Source organism: Pelodiscus sinensis, chromosome 1 (assembly GCF_049634645.1).
Source record: "Pelodiscus sinensis isolate JC-2024 chromosome 1, ASM4963464v1, whole genome shotgun sequence".
NCBI classification, from domain to species: Eukaryota; Metazoa; Chordata; order Testudines; family Trionychidae; genus Pelodiscus; species Pelodiscus sinensis.
The window spans coordinates 135,526,896-135,554,246 of record NC_134711.1 but is presented as its reverse complement, the minus strand read 5'-3'; the positions used below and the strand labels follow the sequence as shown (position 1 = coordinate 135,554,246).

Here is a 27,351-nt window from a genome sequence, read left to right as displayed (position 1 = left end):
CTCTGGGGTATGCTCATTTATTAGAGTTTCTCTTATAGGACGGGGGAAGTTAACAATTCTATCACTGTGTTGCTTGTGCTTACTTGTGCTCTCATATGGAGCTGGATTTTCCCTGCTGCCAATTTCCCCCTCCCACCGGAGCTCTCTTACAGGAACTAGATTCTGCAGGATGGGGTTCTTCCCACCTTAGCAACACACACAGACACTCACACCCACTACCAGAGCACTCCTGAAATGACTGGGTAATCAGCACTCACAAGCTGACCCCCTCATATGTCCCTGGATTCAGCAGTCTGGGTTTAACAGCAATGCCACGCTGCACCCTCATGAACCTTTGGACTCAGTGGGCTGGATTAAACAGCACTTTAAGCTGCCATCCTCATAAACCCACAGATTCAGCACCTCCTAATCCCTGCTTTCACATCACAATCATTCACTGGTAAACCACACGATGAGCAAACCCCACTGGATTTTGGGCAATACAGGGATCTTTAGCTTGGGTACAAGAAGCGTTGTTGCAGAGCGAATGGGGAAGCCAAAACAACACCCCTTAAGGAAGAGTGAGCGAAAGAGAAAGAAAGAGAGAAGCAACCAGCTTAACAATGAAAGTTATTTATTTCTGAGTAGTGACAGGAAGCCAAACACACATAACAGTTACAATATTAAATCTAAATTAAACTGATTGCAAATGTTAGGGCTAGCTAACCATATAACAGTTTACATAGGGCAGAGTCAGGAGGCTAGGCTTAGAGAGAGGTAGCGGGAGGGGGGGGGGGGGAGAGAGACCTCACCACTCCGTGGAGCTTGTGCTGATCGGGGTTCCCAGATGGTGATGGGAGCTGGGAGTCCGGAAGGCAGGAGACAAGCAGAGCAGAGCCCCCAGCACGATCAGACAGGAGATGAAGAAGTCTCAATGGAACTGATGCAGCTTAAATCCAGGTATCAGAACAATTTTTCTTGGGCAAAGGTAGGAGTTTTTATAGGGATAGGACAATAGTTCAAAGAGAAAGAGGCGACACAATAGAGACTGATCACGCCTGGTTATGGGTGATGTTCTTTGAACAAGCTCACACTGCAACTAGGCAGTTTCAGTATTTTGGATGTCAATAGGCTCCCTTACTAGAATTGGTCTGATAATGACTAATTTGGGTGTGAGCAGGCCTGGGTTCATTGGTATCTGGAGCAGAGATTTCCCATCAGGCAGTGCTTCTCTGCTTTCAGTATCCCATAGTTCAGTGCGGTTCCTGCTTTGGAAGAGCTGATCTCCATTCTGTATGCTAATGAGATGTCCCTCTGTTCTAACTTCCATGCAGATGAGGCTGGGGTATTTCCTTAATTAGTTTAGGTGTGTCTGCCCTGGCCTTTTCCCTGCTTTGTCTGATTCTAGCAGAGGCCTAGAGGAAGGGGGAGATGGTTTTCCATGAATGTCACTCCCTGGCTTCCCAAGAGCACTGGGCTGATAGGTAACACACCGAAGTTATAAACCTCCCCTTTTTGCTTCCCACTTCCATGCCTCACACACCCTTCACGCTCCTCTCCTGTCCTGGCTCCTGCCCTTCTCACTCCCCTCAGCCCTCGTAGGACCTGCCCCTCTCTCCTTCCTCTCTGACCCCTGCACCTGCCCTCCTTTGTCTGCTGTGCCCACTGCTCTTCTAGCTCCCCTCCCCACACCTCTCTTCTAACACCTCCCTCTACCCACTTGCCCTGTCTTTCTCTCTCTCCTCTGCTCTCTGGTGCCTGTCCCTCCTCTCCACTTCCCTCCCCATGTCTGCCCTTCTGCTGCACCCCCACAATTCCCCTGGCACCTGCTCCTTCCCTTACTCCCTGCACCCTCCTGGTGCCTCCCCTTCCCTCATGGCCTCTGCTCTCCCAACACCTGCCTCCCTTGCCCTCTTTCTCCCTGGTGCCCACGCCCTCACCACCCTCTGCCCCAGTTCTCCTCACACCCCTTTGTGCCCTAACATATGACTTGCTCCAGCCCCTGCCTTCCTAATGTCTACCCTTCCTTTCAACTCCTCTTCAGTCCCTCTGCTGGGACTCGAGCCAGGTGCTATGTTTAATACTGCAGTCCTGACCCCAACAGCCACCATGTAGTTGTGGCCCCAGCTGCTCCCAGGGACTGGGCCATGCAGCAGGTGGCTGCACCATGTTCCAGGACTGGAGCCAGTTTATGGTGCTATTTTTAGTACCGTGGTTCAGGTTCCAGGTGCCACCACACAGGCTGCATGGTGGGTGCCCAGCTGCTCCTGGGGTGGTCAATGACCCACCCCGCGGCCGCAACCCCTGAAGCAGCTGGGACTGCAGCCGTGTGACTCTGGTGAGGGTGTGGGTGGGAATGAAATTTTTGTTGTGTACCTATGCAGGTGCACACCTTACAGGGCACCCTGGGTCCCGGAGTCAATGGCAAAGCCATTGGAATTAAAGTAGGAATAAGAGATCCTCCGGAAAAGGGCTTTATTCCGGAGGATAGCGCCAGTCTAGACGCTTTTTTCCGGCTTTTCCCCAAGCCGGAAAAAAAGCGGCGGACATGTTTATTTAAATCCCGCGGGGGATATTTAAATCCCCCGTGGATTTCCCTATTCCAAAGTTAGAAATTAGCATGCCTCTTCCGGAGAAGGGGCCAGTTAGACGTAGCCATAGATGGAATCATGAGCTTTCGTGGCACAACCCACTTCTTCAGATGACTGGAGTGTTGGAAGTCCAGATCCAAGAATAAAAAAGGGGAGGCGGAGAAGGGAAAAAAAATGGAAGGGGAGGAAGAAAAAAAGGACAGTGAGTAGAGAAGCTTTAGAGGGATAGTTGAGTGAGTCTGTAACAGGAAAAGCTTAAAAAACAACAATTAGTCCAGTACCAACTCAAAGACTAAATAGTTACAAGAGGCTGATAAAAACCATAGTTAGCACTTGGAAAGGAAGATGACCAACACCAGATACTACACAGACTTCAAGAACCATTAGCACCTTCATTATTTGGTTGGTTGATAATGTGCAAAACATCCGATATCATGATTCAAACCATTAATATAAGAATTAAACTTGTGAAGCTCCAATCCTTCTCTGTGTAATTGGCTTGTGGAGTTGGTCTAAAACAAAACAGCGACTTGGAGATCCATTAATGAGTGTCCAGGAAGATTAAAGAGTTCTCCAACAGGTTTTTGTGCCTTTTCAGATATCTGATTTGTGTCCATTAATTCTTTCCCATAGAGACTGTCCAGTTTGGCTGATATACAGTAATTCCTCATTTAACACTATAGATATGTTTCAGAAAATGATCATGTTAAGTGAAAACGTGTTATGCGGGGTCAATTTTCCCTTTGAAAATAATGGAAAAGGTCGGGGTTGCGTTTCAAGCGGTGGTGTCTGTTGGAACTGGGACATAAGGTTGGGGGAGAAAGGAGACTGGGTTACAGCAGGGAGGGGAGGTGTTTGGCTCTGAGGAAGGGAAGGGCAGGAGAGGGGAAGGGAATTGGGTTGGGAGTATGCTCCTGTGACAGGTCTGCCAGGACCCGGACTGCATCCAGCGAGGGGAGGTTGCCGGGAACAGCATGGCGAGCGGCGAACCCTCTGTCGTGTAATTCAAAAAACGTACCCTCAGAAAAATCATGCTATCACGAAAATGTGTTAAGCAGGCACGTGTTAAATGAGGGATTACTGTACATTGCAGTTGGGGCATTGCTGGCATTTGATGACATAGATCACATTAGCGGATGTGCAGTTAAATGAGTCTCTGATTTGGTGGCTGATGTGGTTGGGTCCAGTGATGAAAACACTTGAGTAGATGCATGGGCAGAGTTGGCACCTGACCTGATTGCAGGGGTGGGTTCCTGGATGCTTATGATGTAGCTGTGCTGCGTGGTTACTGGAAAAAATTTGTTTCAGGTTAGGGGGTTGTCTGTAAGTGAGAATTGGCCTTTCCCCCCAAGGCCTCTGAGAGTGAGAGGTCATTTTCCAGGATAGATTGTAGATTTTTGAAAATTCATTGGAGGTGACAGCAACTGGGCATACCGGAGTAGTCGACAAAGGCTTCTCTTGTCGACCGCGTCGCGTCTAGACTGCCATGCTGTGCTGGATTAGCTGATTGTTGGCACAGCACAGCGGCCATTTTTAATTTAATGAAGTGGGGATTATTTAAATCCCCACTTTTTGACTATGTCTAGTAAACTACTTTACATGGCTCCGTCGATGGAGCCATGTAGTCTAGACGCACCCTAAGTGTGAAACTGATTGTTCCTTCCTAAGTGGAGCACTTTGCATTTGTCCTTATTAAACTTCATCCTGTTTACCTCAGACCATTTCTCCAATTTGTCCAGATCATTTTGAATTATGATCCTATCCTCCAAAGCAGTTGCAACCCCTCCAAGCTTGGTATCATCCCTTATCCCTCCTTTTAAAGGCTTTATTTTCCGAAAGATCCGCGTCTAGACTGGCGCTTTTTTCCGGCAGAGCTCCGAGCCAGAAAAAAGCGGCAGCCATTTTTATGCTAATGAAGCGGGGGAGATTTAAATCCCCACTTCATTTGCAATTGCGATATGTCTAATTTGCATCCCTTTTACGGAAAGGGGATGCAGTCTAGACACAGCCAGTGTCTTATACATACGTGCCTGATGTTTTATAGCTCTGAAGTTAAGACTTGAGTTATTCTGCCATCTAAAGTGTGATTTACACAGATAATTTAAAATATACATAAACAAATGTCTTTTTGTTTGTGTACATGTGCCTGTCCAAAAAATGAGATACCAAAATCTCCCATACAGTACTACAGAACAAACCTCCCTCTGCTCCTGGGCTGAGATATCATCACCAGAAATGAATTCTGACTCTCCTGTGTTAGACCATTAACCTCCACATGCCCATAGTTCTCCAAACTTCTGATTTTTCTGAGCTGTTTCCTCCCACTCATCTGAGACTGGATTTAGAGCTCAATTGACAAAGAGGGTGTATAGTGTAGCTTCTCATCCACTCTGCCAGCAACCAGCCAGTCCTGCCAATGTATTTACGGTAATGCTCTTCATGTCTGTGCAGTGGAAATACCAGTGGGGAAGGACATGCTGACACTGAGCTGATCATGGCAGGGGATATAAAGAGACTCAGACGCATGTTACTGGAATGCAACAGCAGTGACAAGTTATGTGGTAAGTTTCAAGGCAAGTGTCTTTTTTCCCTGTTACTTGTATGTGTTCAGGTCTCATACGCTGAGCAGCAGGACCTGCTCAGTTAACTGTGAGTCAACCCTCAGCTCCAGAGGGATTTGATTGGGCTTCCCCTGAAGTAAGTTCCAGTGCATGACTTCTTCACGCCTGCCCCCATCTATTTTGCCTTTTTAGCTGAGTGTATTAGGTTTTTCACCTAGCATTGTCATGCAGTATCGAGAACAAAGAACGTGTTTCCAGCACTGGTGCATATGACTAGGTAGGAAGGATAGGAGAAAGATGGATTAAGATTTCCTGTTAAACAGGAAAAACGATAAAACACTCTGATCAGGGTTAAGAGACTGGTATGTTAATTCCAATAGGGGCTGAAATTATTGTCATCAGAGCTCTGAGTCAGCCCAAATCAGTATACTCATACCAGTGCTACTAGAGTATTAGCAATAAGCAACACACAAGCATTCTCACTCTGATGCCCCTGCTGCTGTAGTCTTATCTGTTCTGCTTTAAGCAGGGTTGGGCTTAGGACAGCCTTTGATGGAACAGTTAGGTAGATCAGTACCTAGAAAAAATGGGGAAGGATTTTTTGGAGGTACGGTAGATAGGCAGACATAGACTACCAACAGAAATCCAGATGCTGCAAGAAATGCTGTTTGTGACTTATTAGGGGAGTCTCTTCCTTCTGAATACTACTGAACTCAATGCGTTTGCAGGAGGTTAGGGGAAATTATCTCTTGGTCAAGACCACATGTGGTCTTTAAAGATCCTATGGTACTTCTAAAGGGACCAAGATTGTTACGTGTTATGATAGATAGAAGTGTTGTCCTTTTCTGGGCATCCCAGCATCTGGTGACTAAAGGATTAAACTCAGGTAGCTCTGAGGTGTTGGCAGGGGACCAGGAGAGCCAATGGAAGCAGATGTTGAGATTTGAATTGAAATTAACCTTGCTTGCTGGTTTCCTTTGTGTGAGTTTAAAAAAGGATCTGGGAGTGGAAACATAAATTGAACCAGGCAGAAATACCACATCTAAAAAAAGAAATATCCGGGCATAGAAATGAACTGAACCTTGAAGTACAAATATGCGAGTAGATAGGAAATGTTTAGTTAGATACAGTCAGGTTATTTTCTTTGTTTTGTTGTTTGGTTAAGCTTTTCTGTGCTCAGTCCATATGCCTCCCTTTACATTGTAACTAAGCTGAATCCCAGGGAAACAATTCTCTGTGCTTTAATCTGTTTTCTCAGTTGCTCTATAACAGCTAGCAAGCAAATGTTTACCAAGTATATCTCTTTGTTTTGTTAATAAAATCACCTTTTTAAGGCTATGATCTGATTCTTCTGTTCTGGAATGTAATAGGAGATCTGTGTGTGCATGCCTAAGACTGAGAGGTCAGCTATTGAAGATCACAATTTGTTTTCTTTTTTTCAAGCTCTCTGGCAGTAAAAGAGCTTGGGATACCCCCCTGGAAGCAGTTCCCAAGTGCTTTCTTCCTGAATTCAAGAAGAAAGACTTTTTTTTTTTTTTTTTAAGGCTGCTATCACCAAGTCATCTCCCAAGGTCAGGGAATCTGTGACCTTGGAGTTTTTAAAACAGAAGCCAATAGAGGCAGGGTATTTTAAGGTCTCTCATGGGCCTCTGCACTTGGAGTGTCAGAATGGGGAACAGCCTTAACATGTGCCAAGCCTCATCAGTCTCTCTTAATTTTATTTGGAGTTGAAGGTACTTATCATCTTATATGAGAATGGCAGGATCCCATAGGGTTGTGACCCAAGACCCAATCTAGCTAAGTTCCAAACCATTTAATTTACACTTCCTCCATAATAGACACCCCTAGTATGCTAATGGGAGAAATTATTCAATTCATCTTAATTACCTTATTGTGCAGCATTTTTGACATAGAATGACTGCCAGGGTCCACCTCTGAGGCAGCTAAATGATCCCCAATTGTAGGCACTGCCTTACACTTTCAGTCTTCATATACAATATGTGGTAGTGGGAGGGGGTCATGACTTCACTCTGGTGAGGAAGATGATAATAAACTCTTCTGAACTCATCCACACATCAGCAAGATTTGCTCTGCCTGGAGGAGAAAGCTTTAGAAGGGAATTCTAGTCCAAGGGTTGGTAACTGGGGAAGATTATTTTGCCTAAGACAGCACTAAGATTACAAGGATAGTGAAGAGGAAGGCATTTATTGACCCTGCTATCCCAACTATCTCTGTACCAGGTACAGAGTGGGTGTCTACCAAAAAAGCAAGAAGGGGTGATGTAGGGAAGGACTCTAACCCTGATCATGACACTAAAGTGCCTGCAGGCAAGCTGGGACCAAGATCTGCCCATGAGACTGAATTTCTTGTATTTCCCTTTTTTATTTTGGTCTTCCCTGCCCCTGGAGAGGGGGAAAGGTGTACATATGTGCATATTGTTGGTTTTTGAGAGAGACTCTTGTATGCCCCAAGTAGCAGAAGGAATTGGGGTGTCAGAGGAAGCAAGAAACCCAAACTGTGGTATGGGGTGGGGAGACTCCAGGATACCTAAAGAAGGCACCTAAAGAAGTAGCCTGATATTCAGAGGTGAAGAATTCCTATTGACTTCAGTGGGAGTCTTAAATAGTCAGTGCCTCTGAAAATCAGGCTGATAGTTGATAAAGTGCTTAGAGACTACTGCAGTGAGCACAGCATAGATAGATGGATCCTTTGTGTTGAAAGTTACTAGAATGGATTATTGCTATGGTGCTGTACAGACTGCTCAGTATGGGAGTGTTGTACACACTGTGATTTCACTGAACAATTAGTTACTCTTTGTTTCCCATTTTCTCTTTCCATGGACAGTTGTGCGTGAACACCAGACTGAAGTGATCATCATCCCTGTCTTCCTAGTGGGTGTCTTTGTTATCTTGTTAGGTGTGATCCTTTGGCTTCGCTATCAAAGCTGGAGGTCAAAGCAACAACAGCTGCCCAGATCCCAAGGTAACAAAGGGGTGAGAGCTGGGTTCAATTGCAAATCTCTTAATACCACCCCAAGAGCTGTCAGAGATTAGAAGAATTGAAAAGTCTGAGTCTAGTATTCAGTGGCCTAGTTTACATTAGGAAAATTGGGAACTCTAGTTCACCACTGGTATAGTTCCATCAGTGGTGCAGGTTATAGAGGGGACTCAGGTACTTAGACCACCATGTCACCTAATCATGCTCTGAGTAAAATTAGATGGCATAGTGGTAAATCACTTGAGACCTGTCTACACTATATCCTTCACTTCAAATCTGAAGAAGTGGGTTTTGCCCACAAAAGCTCATGATACCATATATACTATATATATTTTTGTTAGTCTCTATGGTGCCAAAGGACTACTCATTGTTTTTAAAATTACAAATATGGCTACCCCCTGAGACTTTTTTGAGGAGTAAAGGATCTTTCAAAATGGGCCATTTCTGCCTAAAATGTCTCGTCTAAACTGCTAATTTTTTTTCGAAAAAGCCCCATTTCAGAAAAAAAGCAGCAGCTGCCATTATGCAAATGAAGTGCGGGAAATTCAAATCCTGGCTTCATTTGCAATATCAACGTCCCTAATTTACATTCTTTTATCGAAAAAAGGAAGTAGTCTATACGTAGCCTAAATGTTTTCATGGATTTTACAGACAGGTCTAATTTTAGCTCCTCATTTTATGGCCTGTCTATGAATTTACAGACAGTTGGCAACCCTGGACCAGAGCCTATTAGTTATCTCTTTATATTGACCTGCATGGTACTGGTTTCAAGCTGCAGTCTCACTTCCCGCAGGGCAAATGTAGGCTGGGCACAGTGACATCTGGAGGTTAATGCTCTGCACTGCAGTGGACCTAGGTTCAGTTCCCAGTCATGGTGTCCTATAGCTAGGAACACTGTGAGCCTGGCTTGGTTGTCACATACATACTGTGAATCTCACAGAATTGATCCCCAGATTTATAATAGCCAATTCCCAGGAGGGTTTGGGATGCATTGCAAAATGGCTGAAGCAAAAACCTCAGAACAAGAGCAGACCAAGTACTTCTGGTCTAAATTGAATCAGTATTTATTAATTGGTATATATTGAGGGGAATTAAGAAAGAACAAAAGGAAAGTCTGTAAGGACACTGTGAATGTCCCTTCTCTCTAACAATCTACAGCAATTCTGAAAACAAAATGGCTGATGTATCTACACAAAAGCAAACTTCTTAGACATGTAAAGATGCAGTAGCCAGAAAACTAAAGTTTTGTTGTTACATACTGTACATCATAGATTTGAAGCCTTGTTTCTCCTGGCTCTGTCACATGAGGTTGGGAATCTTGGGAAAGCAAAGTCCTTTGCTTCCTTGGAGACTGGCTTAGCAGACACTAAATAAAATTTCCCAGACATGATTCTGAAAACTGAAATAGAGCAAAGAGAACAGTTCATGGCCAGTGGCAAAATGTAAAAGAGGAAAATTTACACCCCGCCCCCCCATGCAAATATGTGACTTTTATTTTTGTAAGCAGCTGTTGCCCCACTGCCAGCAAAGGACAAGAATCAGCAGGAACTGAGTGAATCAGGGAACCCCTACATCCAACTTAGTGACACAACTGTGGAAAGTCTACTAAGATCTGCAGCCTTGACTCTGAAGGAGCTGGAGATACCACGGGACAGACTCACACCAGGGTCTTTGGAGCTGATACACAATGGCAGTTTTGGGGGCATCTACAGAGCAGAAATGAAGACTGGGAACCCTGGGAAGACTAAGACAGTCATTCTGAAAGCCTTACAGGGTAACACAGGAGGCAGGAGTGCCCATTTATGTACACTTCTGTTACCCACTTGTGTGTATCTACTAGACATTCCTTCCCCATTCTCTAGCTGAGTCCCTGTTTTCTTTCCTGTCAGTTGCACAAGGGGTTGCCCCTTTCTCTGCTCTGAGCTGCACTTCTCTTTTGAATGTGTCCCCTCAGTGATTTATCTCTAGGTTTGTATGTCTCAGTCTCTCTCTAAGGTCTTGTCTTCACTTCAAAATTTGATCACATTTGAGCATGTCTGGAAAAATGTGAGATGACAAAATTTTGACCATGATTTTGCATTCACTCTAGACAAGCACGTGTTCATTGCCATGTCAGCTAGCCATGGGTAAATTTGTTCTTAGCAGGGTTTAGTTGCAAGCAGTATATGCACGTTAAAGGAGGTTGCACTACATGTTCTAAATAAAGCTTAGTCTTGCCATGAGTGCAGGGGACTGGAGTAGATAACCTTTTAAGGTCCCTTCTAGTTCTGTAATTCTATGTTGAGAAAGTTGAATAGGGTCTTTGCTCTTCTTTGCTCCCTGGTATACTATAATTTTCTCTGGTACTTTCAGACAATGCTGGGCCCAGTGAGGTGAAGGGTTTCCTGGGAATGATAAAGTTTCATCAGTCCCTTGGCCATCATGATACTGTGATTGAACTTACGGGATGTTGTATAGCCCAGCTCCCCCTTTATATGATCCTGGAAGATGTGTCCCAAGGAGACCTTCTGAACTTCTTGTGGACCTGCCGCAAGGTAAGTCTGAGGAAGTGAGTGCTAGACCAGTTATCGTGTCTATCCTCCACCTCTGCCCGTGTCTCTTACATACATCTATTTAAGAAGATAGCTACATCATTTGTGTTTCTTTTAATTCAGGCTTCTCTAATCCAGGCTTCTCTAATTATCTGTCAATTCCCAATATCACTCTTGCTTTTGTATGTATATTTCAATCTAGTCATTCCCTTCCTGTCACATTTCCCTCCTTCCCACTTACCTCTGCTATCCCCACCACATTACTTACCTACCCTACCAGTCATCCACTTCTCTGACTCAGCACCTCTGATATATCTGCATCTACTCATCAACTGCTTAACTACTCACTTCTTTACCTCTTCCAGGTTTGCATTTGAGCATTATCAATGATTATGAAGAATAACAATCTCAAGCGGGGCCAGTAATGATGATTTGCCATGTGGGGTGCATAAGGAGAGTGATGCTTGTAGTAGGATGGAAGGGTTAGATGTATATTGTGCCATTTGCTAAAACTAGAATTTCATTCATATGAAACAGCTTTCTGCCTTTTTTCCTCTCCTGTAGCATTTGTTTGATGTACTTTCTACTTTTTTTTCTCTAGGATGTAATGACCATGGATAATATCCCATATGACCTCACAGAGAGACAGGTATACAAGATCGGACAGCAGGTTGCAGCTGCTTTGGTAAGTCTGATAGCTGTATTTATATATTTTCATTTTTATTTATTTATCCTGGTAGGAGAGACCATGAAAGAGAACCCCCACCCCCTTCTAACATCAGGGGTCAATCTGGGGAAACTTTATTCTTTTAAATTTAGATCCGTTAAAAATCATGTGCTAAATTTAAACAGGAAGCAAAAGGTTTTAGATTTTCCTAAATCTGATAAGACTGTTACTGCTGGTTCTATTAATCCTTGAAACAGACAAAGAATTACATTCATTCAAGAATCTCTGTTGTTTACCTGCTGTAGTAGCACCAGCTGACCTTTCATTAGAAAAATGGTAATTTAAAAATAGGAGTTCCCAAGAAATAGCAGAGATAAAAATGGAAGAAGGGTGGTATTGTGGTTAAGGTACTGGACTAATACTCAAACATCAGTGTTTAATGGTCAGCTTTGTCACCAATTTAGGCAAGTCACTTAGGTATGTCTCAGTCCTGTGTCTATAACATGCAGATAATACTGTCATACTTTCTTATTTACACTAAGTTCTTTTGAGCAGAGGTGTCTTCTGCTATTGTTAGAGAAGAAACAGGCGACCCAGGGGCCAATGGAGTAATGGACTGCTTTATTGCTCATGAACATTTATCTCAGATAATTAACACAACATTCCGAGTGGCAACAATTTGGCACCATTTACACCCTTTTAATCATTTTAGTATGTTAATTCACATGGTTATTTTGACTTTCCCTAACCTTATTTAGTAATGTTAACTCCCATACAGTGAATATTAACAGTCAGGTGATGAATACAATGATATCGGCCCCTGTTTGTTGTTTACTGGTTTTTAGTTGAATCAGCATTACATACTGTCTTAATCAGCTGGGGTATGTCTACACAGCACCATTATTTTGAAATAACTTATTCTGCGTCTATACAGCAGGCAGTTATGTTGAAATAATGTTGAAATACTGTAAAGCTGGAGGGCTTCTTACTCCGACTCCTGTAACCCTCGTTGAACAAGGGAGTAAGGGAAGTTGGATGAAGAGTCCTCTATTTCGAAATAAGTGCTGTGTAGATGCTCCCAATTTCAAAATAAGCTATTTCGAAATAAGCTACACAGTTGACGTAGCTCAATTTGTGTAGCTTATTTCCAGTTAAGGCCTGCTGTGTAGATGCGCCCCAGCTTACAGGAAGAGGAAAGAACTCTGACCCTGAAAACGTTTTTACAGAGCAAGTAATAAGTCAAAACAAGACAGTGTTCTGTGTAACTATTTTTCTAGGCTACAAGGTCAAAGGGGAGAAATATGCTTAAAGAGCAATGCCTGCTGTGGCTGGACCCCTTACCGCCATCCCAGACCGCTATTAATTTTTACATATCCCAATACTCCCCCACTCTCTTTTTAAAGAAGAGCCGAGCTGCCCCCCCCTTTCCACACACTGGCTGGTGGGGTATCCAGGCTAGAGGTCCTGACTTCAATTGCCTGGTACCTTGTTTCACCAGTCATGCTACAGGGAGGTAGGAAAGGTAGGTCACACACGAGGCAGGTTGCTGGCTTAGCCAGTTAGCCTGATTGACAGGGAAGGCAGGCCAATGAAGGAGTGAGGAAGCTGGGGAGAGTCTTGTCCTCCATATGAGCTGAAATTTCCTGGCTGAGTGGGGCAGAGCTAAGGAGAGAGCATGTGCCTGAGCTGCACTGGTGAACAGCCATCTGCCTGTACAGTTTCACCTGGTCTGCAGTGGCCACTTATCATTGGTAAGGAGGGCCTACCCTGACTGCCTCTCTTCAGCCTTCCTAACCTTGGTTCTGAGCCTAGGAGATTGCCTGTCCAGAGCTTCCCCTGCTCTGCCTCCTGCTTTCACACAAAGAACTCCTTTCATTGGATTCCAATAGGTACCTAATCTCCACAAACTTGTAGGAGGACTTCAAATATCTTGTCTATGTCTTTCCTATCTGTCGTTGCCATGAACGTTACTGTGGCTTGGCTTGGCCCTTGAGGTGCTCTTCTCTGAAGTCTACATGATCTTCTTCACATACTCTTAGCACACACAGACTTCACCCACTCATGTACCATAATGTCTCCTGGCTTAACCGGAAATCCACCAAACTCTGTGATCTTCTGCTCCTGAGGGACATAAATAGCAGGAGGTTTCTTAGCTTCTGCTGCCTGTTGGTCTATCACTGCCGTGGCCAGTGATAAGACTTCTCTCTGTTCAGCTCTAGCTTGTTGCAATGTCTCAGCTTGGACTGATAATCTGCACTGCAAATCAGCAAGCTGAGTCCATAGTCCTTCATTTCTAACCTTGGTAGGGTTCTGGACCAGGCCTGGACAGTGCTACAGGAACTCAACCAGTAAAACAACAGGATGGACCCTGTGGATAGGATCCTGTTTGTGACACCAATTATGTAAGCGGGGGAATGGTCCTGCTATTGTGGGGAACTTTTCTGGCTTCTACACTACCCTGGTAAAATGTGCTAGTGAAAGGATTTAAGTCTCTGCTCCCACTTCCTTTACCCAGAGACTTCCTTGATCCCGAGGGCTCCCCTTCCACCCTCCTCTGTGGCAGAGTCCTTGTAAACCCAGCAAGGTTGAGGCTAGGATTCTGGAAGGGTTGATCCCTAACCTTGTTATGGTCATGTAAGGAAGGGGCTGGGTGTCCCCATTCTGGGGTGCTCTCTTCACATGGAATCCCCCCTCCCCCGATCCACTGATGATTACATCTCGTTCAAAGCAAATACAATTTATTAAACAACAATTACTGTGACGGGGTGAGGTCACAAATGACCTCTTGGGGGTGCCTCCCGGGGTGCTGACCCGGCCACTGCCACTCACCTTACTGCTCTCTGGGGCTCCTCACCGCCTGGTCCTGCTGGGCCAGCTCCCAGGTCTCCTCCAGCCCAGGCCCCGAGCTGAGGTCCCTGCCCCCACCAAGAAGCAGCACAGACACTGAACCTGCTCAGGTCCTAGGAAAGTGCAGTTTAGGACCCAGCCACCTGGGTATAGCACTCCCCAGATGGGATCAAACCCCAAAGAATTACATAAGCCCCCCTTTAGCAATGAAAGGGGGAATGTGCACGCTGGTTGCCCTCTCCAGGTAACAATCGCTTACACTGGGTTTGATAGAAAATAAAAATGGTTTTATTATGTTGAAGCAGTAGGATTTAAGTAGTAATAAGTGAAAGTAGGCAGAGCCAAGTAGGTTACTAATCAAAAGAAACAAAACCGCTTGACTAATTCTGCATTGAAACCTCAGTACAAACTTAATCAAACTCACCCTAAACCCTCTTTTCCAGCTGCCACACTAATCCAGGGCTCTCTACACCCACTGGGGTCCCTGGCTCCTTCCTTCAGGTGCAGCCCAGCCAAAAAGACCCAGGCCTCTCTTATCATCCAGCATGTCCAGGAACTATTCTTGAACCATCAGATCACACATGCCCTCAAAGCTCTTGATCCTTCTTCCTCTCACCCATTTGTCTAGCAAATATCTCATTTGGTTAACATAAGCCACATTACTTAGCCCAGCCCCTCTCTTAAGGGCTCTAAATCTCACCCTCTAAATTTCAGGTGTGATCTGAAACTGTCTTAAAACCAAATATTTGAATTTATCATAGTTGGAAGCATCAGCAATAGACATCTTATTGAATATGTCCAGGGCTCTCCCTTTCAATTTTGCAATCAGCGTGGGCATTCTCTGTTCCTCAAGGATAGAGTGGATGGTACACAGCCTCTCAATAGTGATGAAGTATTCGGCAATATCACCAGACTCATCATAAGGAAGGCAGAGTCAGTCCCAGTCTTGGATCTTTGGAGAGGAAGGTCTTGCATTATTGGGGTGCTTATTCTTCAAGTCAAGTACAGGCAGTTCGTGCTGCCTCTCCTTTTCCCTCTCCTCCTTTTCAAGTTCTTTTAACTCCAATGCTCTTTGATGAGCCCTCTCATGAGCAGCTTGATCCCAGGCAGCTTGAGAAGCTTGGGCTCCTATCTTGAGCCACTTTAACTCCTTTGTCTTTGGTGTTCTGCCTCCTTCTCCGCTGCTTGGATTCTGTGCAACTCCAGTTTCTTCTGAACCTCGCTCTCACTCATCTTCCTGACTCTGTTTCCCTTACCCGAAATAAGCAAACAAAAAATAACAAACTAGTAACCCCTTTCTCTGCCTTCTAAAACCACAGTTAGAACCCACTTAAAATCACTACAAGCAACCAGAGCAACTATCTGTGTACATTAACCCTGCTCGCTGCGCCACTGTGATGGGGTGAGGTCACAGATGACCCCTTGGGGGTGCCTCTCGGGGTGCTGACCTGGCCACTGCCACTCGCCTTCCTGCTCTCTGGGACTCCTCACCGCCCAGTCCTGCTGGGCCAGCTCCCTGGTCTCCTCCAGCCAAGGCCCCAAGCTAAGATCCCTGCCCCCACTGAGAAGCAGCACAGACACTGAACCTCCTCAGGTCTAAGGAGAGTGCAGTTTAGAGCCCAGCCTCCTGGGTATAGCACTCCCCATATGGGATCAAACCCCGAGGAATTAGGTAAACCCTCTTTAGCAATGAAAGGGGGAATGTGCACGCTGCTTGCCCCCAGGTAACAATTGCTTACCTGCATCTGACGAAGTGGGTCTTTGCTCACGAAAGCTTATGCTCCTACACTTCAGTTAGTCTATAAGGGTACGTCTACACTACAACATTAATTCGAACTGACTTAGTTCGAATTAGTTAATTCGAACTAAGCTAATTCGAACTAACGGATCCAGACTAAAAAACTAGTTCGAATTAGCGTTTTGCTAATTCGAACTATCATGTCCACATTAAGTGGACCCTGAACCGGGGTTAAGGATGGCCGGAAGCAGTGCCGGCAGGGCATCACAGGAGGACTTAGAGCGTGAAGATGCTGTCTCAGGCTAGCCGAGGGCTGTGCTTAAAGGGTCCCGACCCCCACCCAGGACAGACAGTTCTCAGGGGTGCCCCGCTTGCAAAGCAGTCCTGGCTTGGATTGCCCGGACTACCCACACTGAGCACATCACACCACTTGGCCATCAGCCCGGCTGCACTTGCCGCAGGCTGCCATCTGGGGAGAGGGGGCACTTGGGGGGCTGCAGGAGAGCTTCCACCCCCAGAAGCCCGCAGAGCCAGCCCAGTCCTCCCTATCGGGGGCTTGTGCCCCATTCCTCCCTCACCTCCTTCCACTTACCCTTCCCTAGCCCCTCTTCTTGATGTACAAAATAAAGATAACGTGTCTTCCAAAATGGAATCTGTCTTTATTGAACAAAACTGGGGGAGACTGGGAAAAGGAGGTGAGAGAGGGGAAGAGAGAGGCTAGGAGAGGGGAGGGCAACTAAAATGATCAGGGATTGGGAACAGGTCCCATATGAAGAGAGGCTAAAGAGACTGGTACTTTTCAGCTTAGAAAAGAGGAGATGGAGGGGGGACAGGATAGAGGTCTCTAAAAGCAGGAGTTGGGCGGAGAGGGTGCATACAGAAAAGTTCTTCATTAGTTCCCATAAAGAAGGACTAGGGGACACCAAAGGAAAGGAATGGGTAGCAGGCTTCAAACTAGTAACAGAAAGTTCTTCTTCACAATGCAAAGAATCAACCTGTGGAACTCCTTGCTGCAGGAGGCTGTGAAGGCTAGAACTAGAATAGAGTTTAAAGAGAAGTGAGATCAAGTCATGGAGGTTGGGTCCATGGAGTGGTATTAGCCAGGGGGTAGGAGTGGTGTCCCTGCCCAAGGTTTGTGGAAGGCTGGAGAGAGATGGAACGAGACAAATGGCTTGGTCACTGTCTTCGGTCCATCCCCTCCAGGGTCGCTAGGGTCGGCCGCTGTCGGCAGACAGGCTACTGGGCTAGATGCACCTTTGGTCTGACCCAGTACGGCCATTGTAAGCTCAGGGCTCAGGGTCGGGGGTCTCAGTGGACCTCCTTGATTCTCTTGCACACCTGCTCCTTGGTGGCCAGGCTGGCAGCTCTCCTGCCCTAGCCGGCCGCTTTCCTGTGCCTAGTGCGGAGATTGCGGACGAGGTCCACGATGTCTGCACTAGCCCAGGCGGGTGCCCGCCTCTTGCGCTCCCGGGCAAGCTCCCGGGAGCCGCTAGCCTGGTCCTGGGAAGAGGGGGAGGGCTGGGGGGCATCGGGTGGGTGGCTCGATCCGTGCCAGGTACAGGGTCTGCTGGCTGGGTGCTGGCAGGCTTGCACCTGGCACGGGCACCGTAGCCAGCCCGTGCCCCTTTAAGGGGTCCGGGGCCGGGAGGGGGGCAGATGAGTTTCCCTGGTGTTGGCTAGAGTGGCCACCAGGGAAACCTGGGGAGAGCTAGCCTCCCACTAGATCGAATTAAGGGGCTACACACCCCTTAATTCGAACTAGCTAGTTCGAACTAGGCTTAATCCTCGTAAAATGAGGTTTACCTAGTTCGAACTAAGCGCTCCGCTAGTTCGAATTAAGTTCAAACTAGCGGAGCGCTAGTGTAGCGCCTATGAAAGTTAATTCGAACTAACATCCGTTAGTTCGAATTAACTTTGTAGTGTAGATATACCCTAATGTGCCACAGGATTCCTCGCCACTTTTTCAGATTCAGACTAACACTGCTACCCCTCTGATAATCGCTTACACTGGGTTTGATAGAAAATAAAAATGGTTTTATTAAGTTGAAGCAGTAGGATTTAAGTAGTAATAAGTGAAAGTAGGCAGAGCCTAGTAGGTTACTAATCAAAAGAAACAAAACCGCTTGACTAATTCTACATTGAAACCTCAGTACAAACTTAATCAAACTCACCCTAAATCCTCTTTTCCAGCTGCCACTCTAAACCAGGGCTGTCTTCCCCCCCTGGGGTTCCTGGTTCCTTCCTTCAGGTGCAGCCCAGCCAAAAAGACCCAGGCCTCTCTTTTCCTATTCCTTTTGTTAAAGAGTTGAGGCCACTCCCTACCTACCACTGCTCAGACTTAAGGACAAAAGATTGTTTAACAGTGGCTCATCTAGAAGTTGCAGGTAACACCCTCCATGTCTCCCATGCATACATTTGAAACTCGGGGGCTACGTCTACACTGGCCCCTTTTCCGGAAGGGGCATGTAAATTTCACGAGTCGTAGTAGGGAAATGCGCGGGGGATTTAAATATCCCCCGCGGCATTTAAATAAAAATGTCCGCCGCTTTTTTCCGGCTTTTAAAAAAGCCGGAAAAGAGCGTCTACACTGGCCCCGATCCTCCGGAAAAAGCGCCCTTTTCCGGAGGCTCTTAGAATAAGAGTCTCCGGAAAAGGGCGCTTTTTCCGGAGGATCGGGGCCAGTGTAGACGCTCTTTTCCGGCTTTTTTAAAAGCCGGAAAAAAGCGGCGGACATTTTTATTTAAATGCCGCGGGGGATATTTAAATCCCCCGCGCATTTCCCTACTACGACTGGTGAAATTTACATGCCCCTTCCGGAAAAGGGGCCAGTGTAGACGTAGCCACCAAGTATTCCCCACTCCACGTGTCTAATTTTCCACACACAAATGATACATACAACAGAGTAAGATAAACAGAACCAGCAGATCACTACATGGGCGTGGAATGGCAGGACAGTTCAGTCTGTCTTTTGTATGTCCCAAGCCCTGATTATGTTGGAGGGATGCTGCAGGTCAGACACTTGCTCTGGATGGCAGGATCCTTCTCCCCAGTGTGGCCTGCAAGGCCTCTTGGCTGGTGGAGTCTCCCTCCATTGACCTTGTACCCTGAGTCTCCCCGATCTCCCCAGCTGCACACCCCATTCAGCCCCAGCTCTTCTCTCTGCTGTGCTGCCTCCAGCTCCAGGGCTGCTTCTCTGGAGCCCTCTGGCTCTGTGGCTCCCTCTCTCCTCCCAGCATGGATCTACTTTTGAGCTGTGTCTTGGGATTTGCTCTCTGTGCTGTGGCTCTGGCTCTGACTGCAGCTTTGCTCCCAGTATGGATCTACTCTAGCTGTGTCTCTAGCTCTCTCTGGCTAGCATGGCTCTCTTCCCAGCTCAGCTCAGGCACATGCTCTCTTCTTAGTTTGACCCCACTTAGTGAGACCAAGAAAATTGGTCAGCTCACACAGAGGACAGTACTCTCTCCAGCCTCCTCACTCCCTCATTGGCCTGCCTGCCCTGTCAATCAGGCTAACCAGGACCATTCCTCGTGGAATGAGGAGTACAGCTAGTTCGGATTAGGAAGCCTAATCCGAACTAGCTACTCCGTGCCGCGTGTAGCCGCGCGGCACAGGGTTCGAACTGCCGGCATTTAAAAATGGCGCCGGCCGGCTTTATGCAAATGAAGCCCGGGAAATTCAAATCCCGCGCTTCATTTGCAATTGCGGTATGACTACATTACCCTCCTATTTCGAATTAGGAGGGTAGTGTAGACATACCCTGAGGGATTTGGGCTTATTTATGCAGAAGAGATGAGTGAGGGGGAATTTGATAGCAGCCTTCAACTTCCTGAAGGGGGGTTCCAAAGAGGATGGATAGAGGTTGTTCTCAGTAGTAACGGAACAAGGAGCAATGGTCTCAAGTTACAGTGGAGGAGACCTAGTTTGGACATTAGGAAAAACTATTTCTCTAGGAGGGTGGTGAGGCACTGGAATGGGTAACTAGGAAAGTGGCAGAATCTCCATCCCTAGAGGTTTTTAAGTCCTGGCTTGGTAAAGCCCTGGCTGGGATGATTTAGTTGGGGTTGGTCCTGCTTTGGCAGATGGTTGGATTCAATGACTCCTGAGGTCTCTTCCAACTGTATGATTCTATCACTGTGGCTAGGTCTACACTGCAATGTTAAATAGGAAAAAGAAACGCAATTTGTAGTATACAATTTGTATCTTTTTCCAATTTACTTTCGAAAGAGGCTTTTTCGAAATTTGGTGTGTCTACATGGCGTCAAATGTCAAAAGTGCTCTTTTGACACATCCCTTATTTCTCATAAAATGTGGTTTACAGGGATGGTAAAAGAGTGTGTCCGCTTTTTCGACTTTTTTTTTTTAAATGTGGATTTTGCTTTTCCTCTGATATCTGAAACAGAAATGCTGTCTAGACATAGCCAGAGGTACACACATCATTGGTGAGGTCAAAGGACCAAAAAATTCAGTTAATTTATTTCAGTTACAGAAATGCTGCTTCTTTTTCCAACTTGTCAGGATTTTCTCCAGCAGAAGAAGCTGTTACATGGTGACGTGGCAGCCAGAAATGTCCTGATCCAGTCTGACTTCACTGCCAAACTCTGTGGGCTGGGCCTAGCTTATGAAATCCACACCTATGGCACCAGTGTCACAAAGACTGTGCCACTCAAGTGGCAGGCACCAGAGCGGCTACGAATGAAACCTCACAGCATCAAGGGAGACATGTACGGTTTGTTCTGGGGTGAAACAATACCTGGCTTTCAAGCCATGCCTGTCCCTTTTTTGTTCCTCAGAGAACACTGTGTTCTGTTCCCCAGATCCAAACTCCACTGTAGGGCTCACCTTCACCTCCAGCATGGAGCCCCCCCTGGTAGCTCACCCTTTCCTCCCTTTGCTCACTTCCCAGTTCTCACTCACATGCTTATCATATGTTCAAATTGCTATTTTGCTTTTTTCAATTGCTTTCAAGCTGAAAATGGGAATAAGAACTGCCAGTGAAACTGACATTATGTTTTCTTGCAGATGGTCCTTTGGAATCTTACTCTATGAGATGATCACCTTAGGTAAGGAGAAAAAACTCAATCCTAGGGAGAGGAGGGAATGTTGAGGGATAGCTCAGGCTAACAGCCTCAAACGTGAATGTGTACAGGTAGGCATTTAAATAAACAGCTTGATTTTTTTCAAAGATGTACATCATTCACTACTCCTTTTGGACTTTCTTTCACTAGGATTTACCTTGGTAAATCAGGACACTCAGGCAGTGGTGTAGCGAGAGGGGATGGGGCAGATGCCCCCCAGCGCTATGTTAGGGGTGCGCCAATTTAGTCCTCCTCCACCCCCTGTCATTCTTTGGTTCGCCTGCTCCTCCTCCGCATGCCACCACTGGCTGGAGCCTCTTCCGTGCCTCTCCACCCCCAGTCTGACCCTCCATCTCTGCCAGCGGGTTTGTGTGTGTTGGGGCCTGGCCCCAAATTGGAGGGAGCAGGGGAAGACACAGTACAAGCTCCCCGGTCGGGCTCAGCCATGCGCCAGGTTTGGGACCCCGCTCTGCAGTGACAGCAGCAGCATCGGGGGGAGGACGGGATGGGACGCAAATTTTGCCTTTGTCCCTGGGCACAGAATATCCTCACTACGCCTCTGCACTCAGTCCTTGTCTACACACCTGTGGACTGTCGATTTAAGTTACACAAATTTAACTATGTGAATAACATAGCTGAAGTCAGTGTACTTATGTCTGCTTACCAAGGTATCTTCACTCATAGACTCATAGACTTTAAGGTCAGAAGGGACCATTATGATCATCTAGTCTGACCCCCTGCACAATGCAGGTCACAGAATCTCACCCACCCCTCTTAGAATAATCCTCTCATCTATATCTCAGATATTGAAGCCTTCAAATAGTTTGAAGGCCCCAAGATGCAGAGAATCCTCCAGCTGTGATCTGTGCCCCATGCTACAGAGGAAGGTGAAAAACCTCCAGGGCCTCTGCCAGTCTACCCTGGAGGAAAATTCCTTCCCGACCCCAAATATGACTATCAGCTAACCCCTGAGCATGTGGGCAAGACTCACCAGCCAGACACGTAGAAAGTTCTCTATAGTAACTCCTATCATCCCTCCATTGACCTATTTCCCACTGATAATGAATGGTCAATTAGTTACCAAGTTCATGTTATTTCATCCAACCATCCCCTTATCATAGATTCTTCTTCGGGTAGTCCCCGTGGGTGCTCCACGTCTGGTGTCGGGCTGGTCCCGGCGCCGCGAATCGGAGCTTGCCATAGCTGTGATCGATCAGGTCGCACATGCGCGAGCAGTCTTCGCGCCTTTGAACAGCCGCGCGCGACCCGGTCCCCGCCAGTTCCTCTCATCCGCCCCTGGTCGCGGATGGAGTTCTGTTCATCTCCTCTTTACCTCAGCGAAGTCTAAGAAAGAATATAAAATAAAGTGTAATTACTGCTTGGCTTTTTAAAGAAACGAGAAATTAAATAACCCGGGCATGATTAATCTTAAACCGGCGGTTTAGACCGCGACTCCGGTCATTTTCGTCGCAGCCTTAGCCCGTTGGCTCACTTAAAAAAAAAAAAAAAAAAAAGAAGAAGAAATAATAAATTGAAACAATATAGAAATACAAAATAAACTGAAACCTATAAGGAAACGGGAGCAGAAGAACAACCTGCCACAGAGAGGGGCGTAAGACAAGCCCTCTCAGCCTTTTAAAATGCCGGGCTCCCCCGGTTTCAAGAAATGCTCCGTGTGCAGAGAGTCTATGCCGCTCTCGGATGGCCACTCTGCATGTGTCCGCTGCCTTGGGGAGGCACATATTCCCCAAAAGTGCATGCACTGTGCCAAGCTTACCTCTAGAGCCCGCAAGGAGCGGGAAAGGCGGCTAAAAGAAATTTTGTTTGACAAGGCATTGATGCCTTCTACTTCGGCAGGATCCTCTGCCTCAGACCCCACTCTGCAAAAGCGGAGGGCTCCTTCCCCGAGTGCACCTTCCCCAAAGAGGAAGAGAGCCTCTCCTTCTAAGTCCCTGCCAATAGCCCTGCAGCTGCGGGGCAGCGCAGGAGGAAAGCCGGGTGCCTCTGGTTCCAGGGTAGCCCGCGCACCGGCAGCAAAAAAGCCGCCCGGCACGTTAAAGCCGCGGCCACAGCTGGCACCGCAGGAGCCCCTTAAAGGGCCAGCTCTGTCGGCACCCACGCTCCCGGTGCCGACCCCGCCAGCCTCCTCACTCAGCTCTCCTCACAGGGAGCTGTCCTCAGCACCGTGCGCACCGGGAGTGCAGCCTACGGATCAAATGCCTCCTTCATCACACTCCATTGAGTCTGCAACCCTGCAGACCTCTTGTCAGGATCAGCTACCACCTCAGGCTTCTACGGTACCATTCAAGGCAGATGTTCAGGTGTTCTCTCTCTCACCCTCTCCGGTGACATCCCCTCACCTCTCTACTCATGCTGATCACAATATGGGTCATAGGAAGCATTATAACCGCAGTGCGTCTTCTCATCATCACTACCATAGGGAACGTAGTTGTTCGCACCATAGGCGCTCCAGGTCTCGGTCTCCTTCCAGATACTCGTCACGGCATTCGTACTATGACAGGCACGGAAGCGCTAGATCCTCGAAACACTCGTCACCTTCACACTCTGTTCGTCATGCCTCGCATTACCGTAGCCGTTATTATGACGAAATTTCTCACTGTAGTCGGTCGCGATCTCGCTGTAGGTCACCATGCTCCTGTCGTTCAATAAGTCCATGTTCCACACATTCTAGACATCAGGAACAGCCCTTGCGGAGGCCTGCATTACCCCCACGATCCCCGACCCCCAGGTCACAGCAGTCAGACCTGGAGGAGGGACAACTTTCTGAGTCAGAACCAGACAAGTCTCCTAATGCTAATTCTTCAGTATATTCGCCTGTCAAAGCTATAACTCCGGACGAGACGTCACCCCCTGATGATCTAAAAGAGTTCCAAGATCTTTTTAGACGGGTAGCACAATCCCAAGAGGTGCAGATTACTGAGACCCAAGGAAAACAGCATAAACTGTTCAAAAATTTGCACCCGAAACAACAGCGGAGGATTGCCCTACCGATAGATGAAGCCATTATGGAGGTGGCCGAAGATATCTGGCAAACGCCAACATCAGTGCCACCTACTAACAAAAGAGTGGACAAAAAGTATTTCGTTCCATCAAAAGGTCTGGACTTTCTTTTTAATCACCCCCAGTCTAATTCGTTGATCATCGATGCAGTCCGCCATAAGGCAAAGACTCCGCAATTTAGAAATTCCCTTCCGGACAAGGACTCTAAAAAGTTGGATTCATTCGGACGTAAGGTCTATTCTTCCTCAACCTTACTCCTCCGCATTGCTAATTACGCTGCGCTCCTATCAAACCATAATTTTGATAACTATTCCAAGCTTCCTGAACTCATGCAACACCTTCCAGACAGTAAGAAACCTCTTCTGAAAGCGATAGTTCAGGAAGGGTTCGCGGCATGCAGAACATCCCTTCAAATCGCCGCGGACGTAGCGGACACCGCAGCGCGAGCCATGGCTTCAGGCATCGCTATGCGTAGAGCCTCATGGTTGTTGTCGGCAGGAGCTCCTAGGGAGTTACAGACCAAAGTCGAGGACTTGCCCTTCGATAAGCAAAAGCTGTTCGCTTCCACAACCGACGAAATTCTACACTCGGGGAAGGACTCACGTACTACCCTCAGAACTTTGGGTATGTACACGCCACCCTTCAGACAAAGGAGATACTATCCATTTCAAAGGAGGTACGACTATTCCTCATATAAGCAACAGCAGCGTGGACCTGAACAGCCTAAATTTCGACAGCGCCCGCAACGCAAATGCCAACAACAACAACAAAATCGTCCACCACCCAGACCTGCTCCTAGGCAGCAGGTTTGACTCCCATGCCAAGGACTCGAACATGCCTCCAGTGGTCATTACACAGAAGCGTGTTCCCAACACATTCAACCATCGACTGAAGCCATACATACATCAGCGGGCCAGCATCACGTCGGACCGATGGGTCCTAGAATTGATAACATCAGGCCTCTCGATCCCATTCATTTCAGTTCCCCCCACTCCCCCCCCAACCTTAGCTCTTACCGTGAACCCATCCCACGAGACCGTTCTTCGAGAAGAAATCCTTCACCTTCTAAGCATAGGTGCCATAGAACAGGTCCTGAAGGAGTTTCGCGGAAAAGGGTTCTACTCCAGGTACTTCCTGGTCCCCAAAAAGTCAGGGGGTTGGAGGCCAATCCTCGACCTAAGAGGTCTAAATTGCTTCATTCGCAAACAGCGCTTCAAAATGACCACGCTGGTCAAGATCATGCCGGCACTAAACAAAGGAGATTGGTTCGCAGTCCTAGATCTGCAGGACGCTTATTTTCACATCTCAATCCATGTGGCACACAGACGATTCCTCCGCTTTGTGGTAGGCAACAACCACTTCCAATTCAAAGTACTTCCGTTTGGCCTTATATCGGCACCGAGGGTGTTCTCCAAGACTCTAGCGGTAGTAGCGGCCCACCTACGCAGAATAGGAGTCGCAATTTTTCCTTACCTAGACGATTGCCTGCTCAAGGGTCGCACTCAGGCGGAGACCTCTCACATGGTGACGGTCACTCTAGTCCTATTCAAATCTCTCGGCCTCGTTGTAAACACAGAAAAATCCCGACTGCAACCGACGCAGATCCTTACCTTCATAGGAGCTTGGCTAAACTCACTCGAGGAGCGAGTGCATTTGCCGGTAGAGCGTTTCCAGGTCATAAAAGACCTGGTGACAACGACTTTGCAGTCCCCTATGCTACCAGTCCGCGTATACCTGCAGCTCCTGGGTCATATGGCGGCTACTACGATCATCGTGCGGCACGCAAGATTAAACTTAAGGTGCCTACAACATTGGCTGGCCACCATGTACAATCCCCTCAGACACAGCATTCGCAAAACCGTGGGGATCCCCATGCAGGTCAAACAGTCCCTGCACTGGTGGGTCAACCCCAGCAACATGTTATTAGGGGTTCCGTTTCACGCTCCGCAACCCGTAAGAGAGATAACCACGGACGCGTCTCTCATGGGCTGGGGCGCTCACATGGGTACCGAAAAGGCTCAAGGCCGCTGGTCCCCAGCAGAGATGTTGTTGCACATCAACCTCCTAGAGCTGCGGGCAGTATTTCATGCATGCAGGTGGTTCAAGCGGCACATAAAAGGCACAACGACAAGGATTCTAACAGACAACATCGTAGCGATGTATTATGTGAACAGACAAGGCGGTGCTCGCTCCAGATCCCTTTGTGCAGAGGCAGTTCGACTGTGGAACTGGTGCATTCGAAACGACATTTTTCTTGTCGCTGCATACTTACCCGGTGCAGAAAACACTATCGCGGATGCACTAAGCAGACATTTTTATCAGGACCACGAGTGGGTAATTCGTACGGATGTCCTCCGGCCCCTTTTTCACCGCTGGGGTCAACCGGACATAGATCTCTTTGCCACAAAGACCAATGCGAAATGCAGAGCTTACTGCTCCAGAGCGGGAGTGGGCGCGCACTCCCTGGGAGATGCGTTTCTTCTTCACTGGGGAACATCACGGTTATATGCATTCCCTCCTGTTGTGCTCATTCCCAGGGTACTAGAGAAGGTTGTCATGGACAAGGCACGACTACTGCTCATAGCCCCAGCTTGGCCCAGACAACCGTGGTATTCGACCCTCCTGCAGCTCTCGACTCGGATACTGTACCGATTCCCTCATCTACCGGATCTACTGTCGCAACAGAACGGCTCCCTTCTCCATCCGAGGCTGGACACCCTTCACCTGACAGCCTGGATGATAGATGGTTCAGCACATCCGAGATGCTTTGCTCAGACCAGGTAAAGCGCATCTTGCTCTATAGCAGGAAAGAATCGACTAGAAAGACCTATCTCTCAAAATGGTCGAGATTCACCCGCTGGTGCGCTCCTAAGGACCTCGACCCCTTTATTTCACCACTGAATGTCATACTGGATTATATTCTCCAGCTGCAGACGAATGGTCTATCCATATCATCGCTTAGAGTTCATGCAGCGGCAATTGCGGCCTTCCATCGGCCCATCGAAGGGAAGTCAGTCTTTTCCCACCCTATGGTGGCAAGATTCTTTAAAGGCCTCATTAACCTCAATCCACCAGTTAGGCCCCCGCCACCTGCGTGGAGTCTTGACTTGGTCCTAGATGTTCTAACAAGAACCCCGTTTGAACCTCTAGCAACCGCTCTGTTGCCAGACCTCACAATGAAAGTACTTTTTCTCCTTGCGATATCGTCGGCACGTAGGGTGAGTGAGCTCGCAGCACTGATGTCATCACCCCCATATACAGTTTTTTCTAAGGATGCTGTAACATTGAGATCACACCCAGCTTTTCTACCGAAGGTCTGTACTGAGTTTCACATCAATGAACCG

At 47.3% G+C, this 27,351-nt stretch overlaps 1 protein-coding gene across 2 annotated transcripts in view; it reads left to right on the top strand.

Moving 5' to 3' along the window:
* STYK1 (serine/threonine/tyrosine kinase 1) overlaps positions 1–27,351 on the top strand; it is a 73,222-nt gene that overhangs the window by 27,260 nt on the left and 18,611 nt on the right. For both annotated transcript variants that reach the window (XM_075902852.1, XM_075902842.1), the window contains exons 2-8: positions 5,022–5,131; positions 7,976–8,113; positions 9,636–9,902; positions 10,481–10,662; positions 11,261–11,344; positions 20,427–20,632; positions 20,931–20,971. In XM_075902852.1, coding sequence (XP_075758967.1) covers positions 5,065–5,131; positions 7,976–8,113; positions 9,636–9,902; positions 10,481–10,662; positions 11,261–11,344; positions 20,427–20,632; positions 20,931–20,971 — 985 coding nt within the window. In that variant the 5' untranslated portion in view covers positions 5,022–5,064. The remainder of the gene's footprint in view (positions 1–5,021; positions 5,132–7,975; positions 8,114–9,635; positions 9,903–10,480; positions 10,663–11,260; positions 11,345–20,426; positions 20,633–20,930; positions 20,972–27,351) is intronic.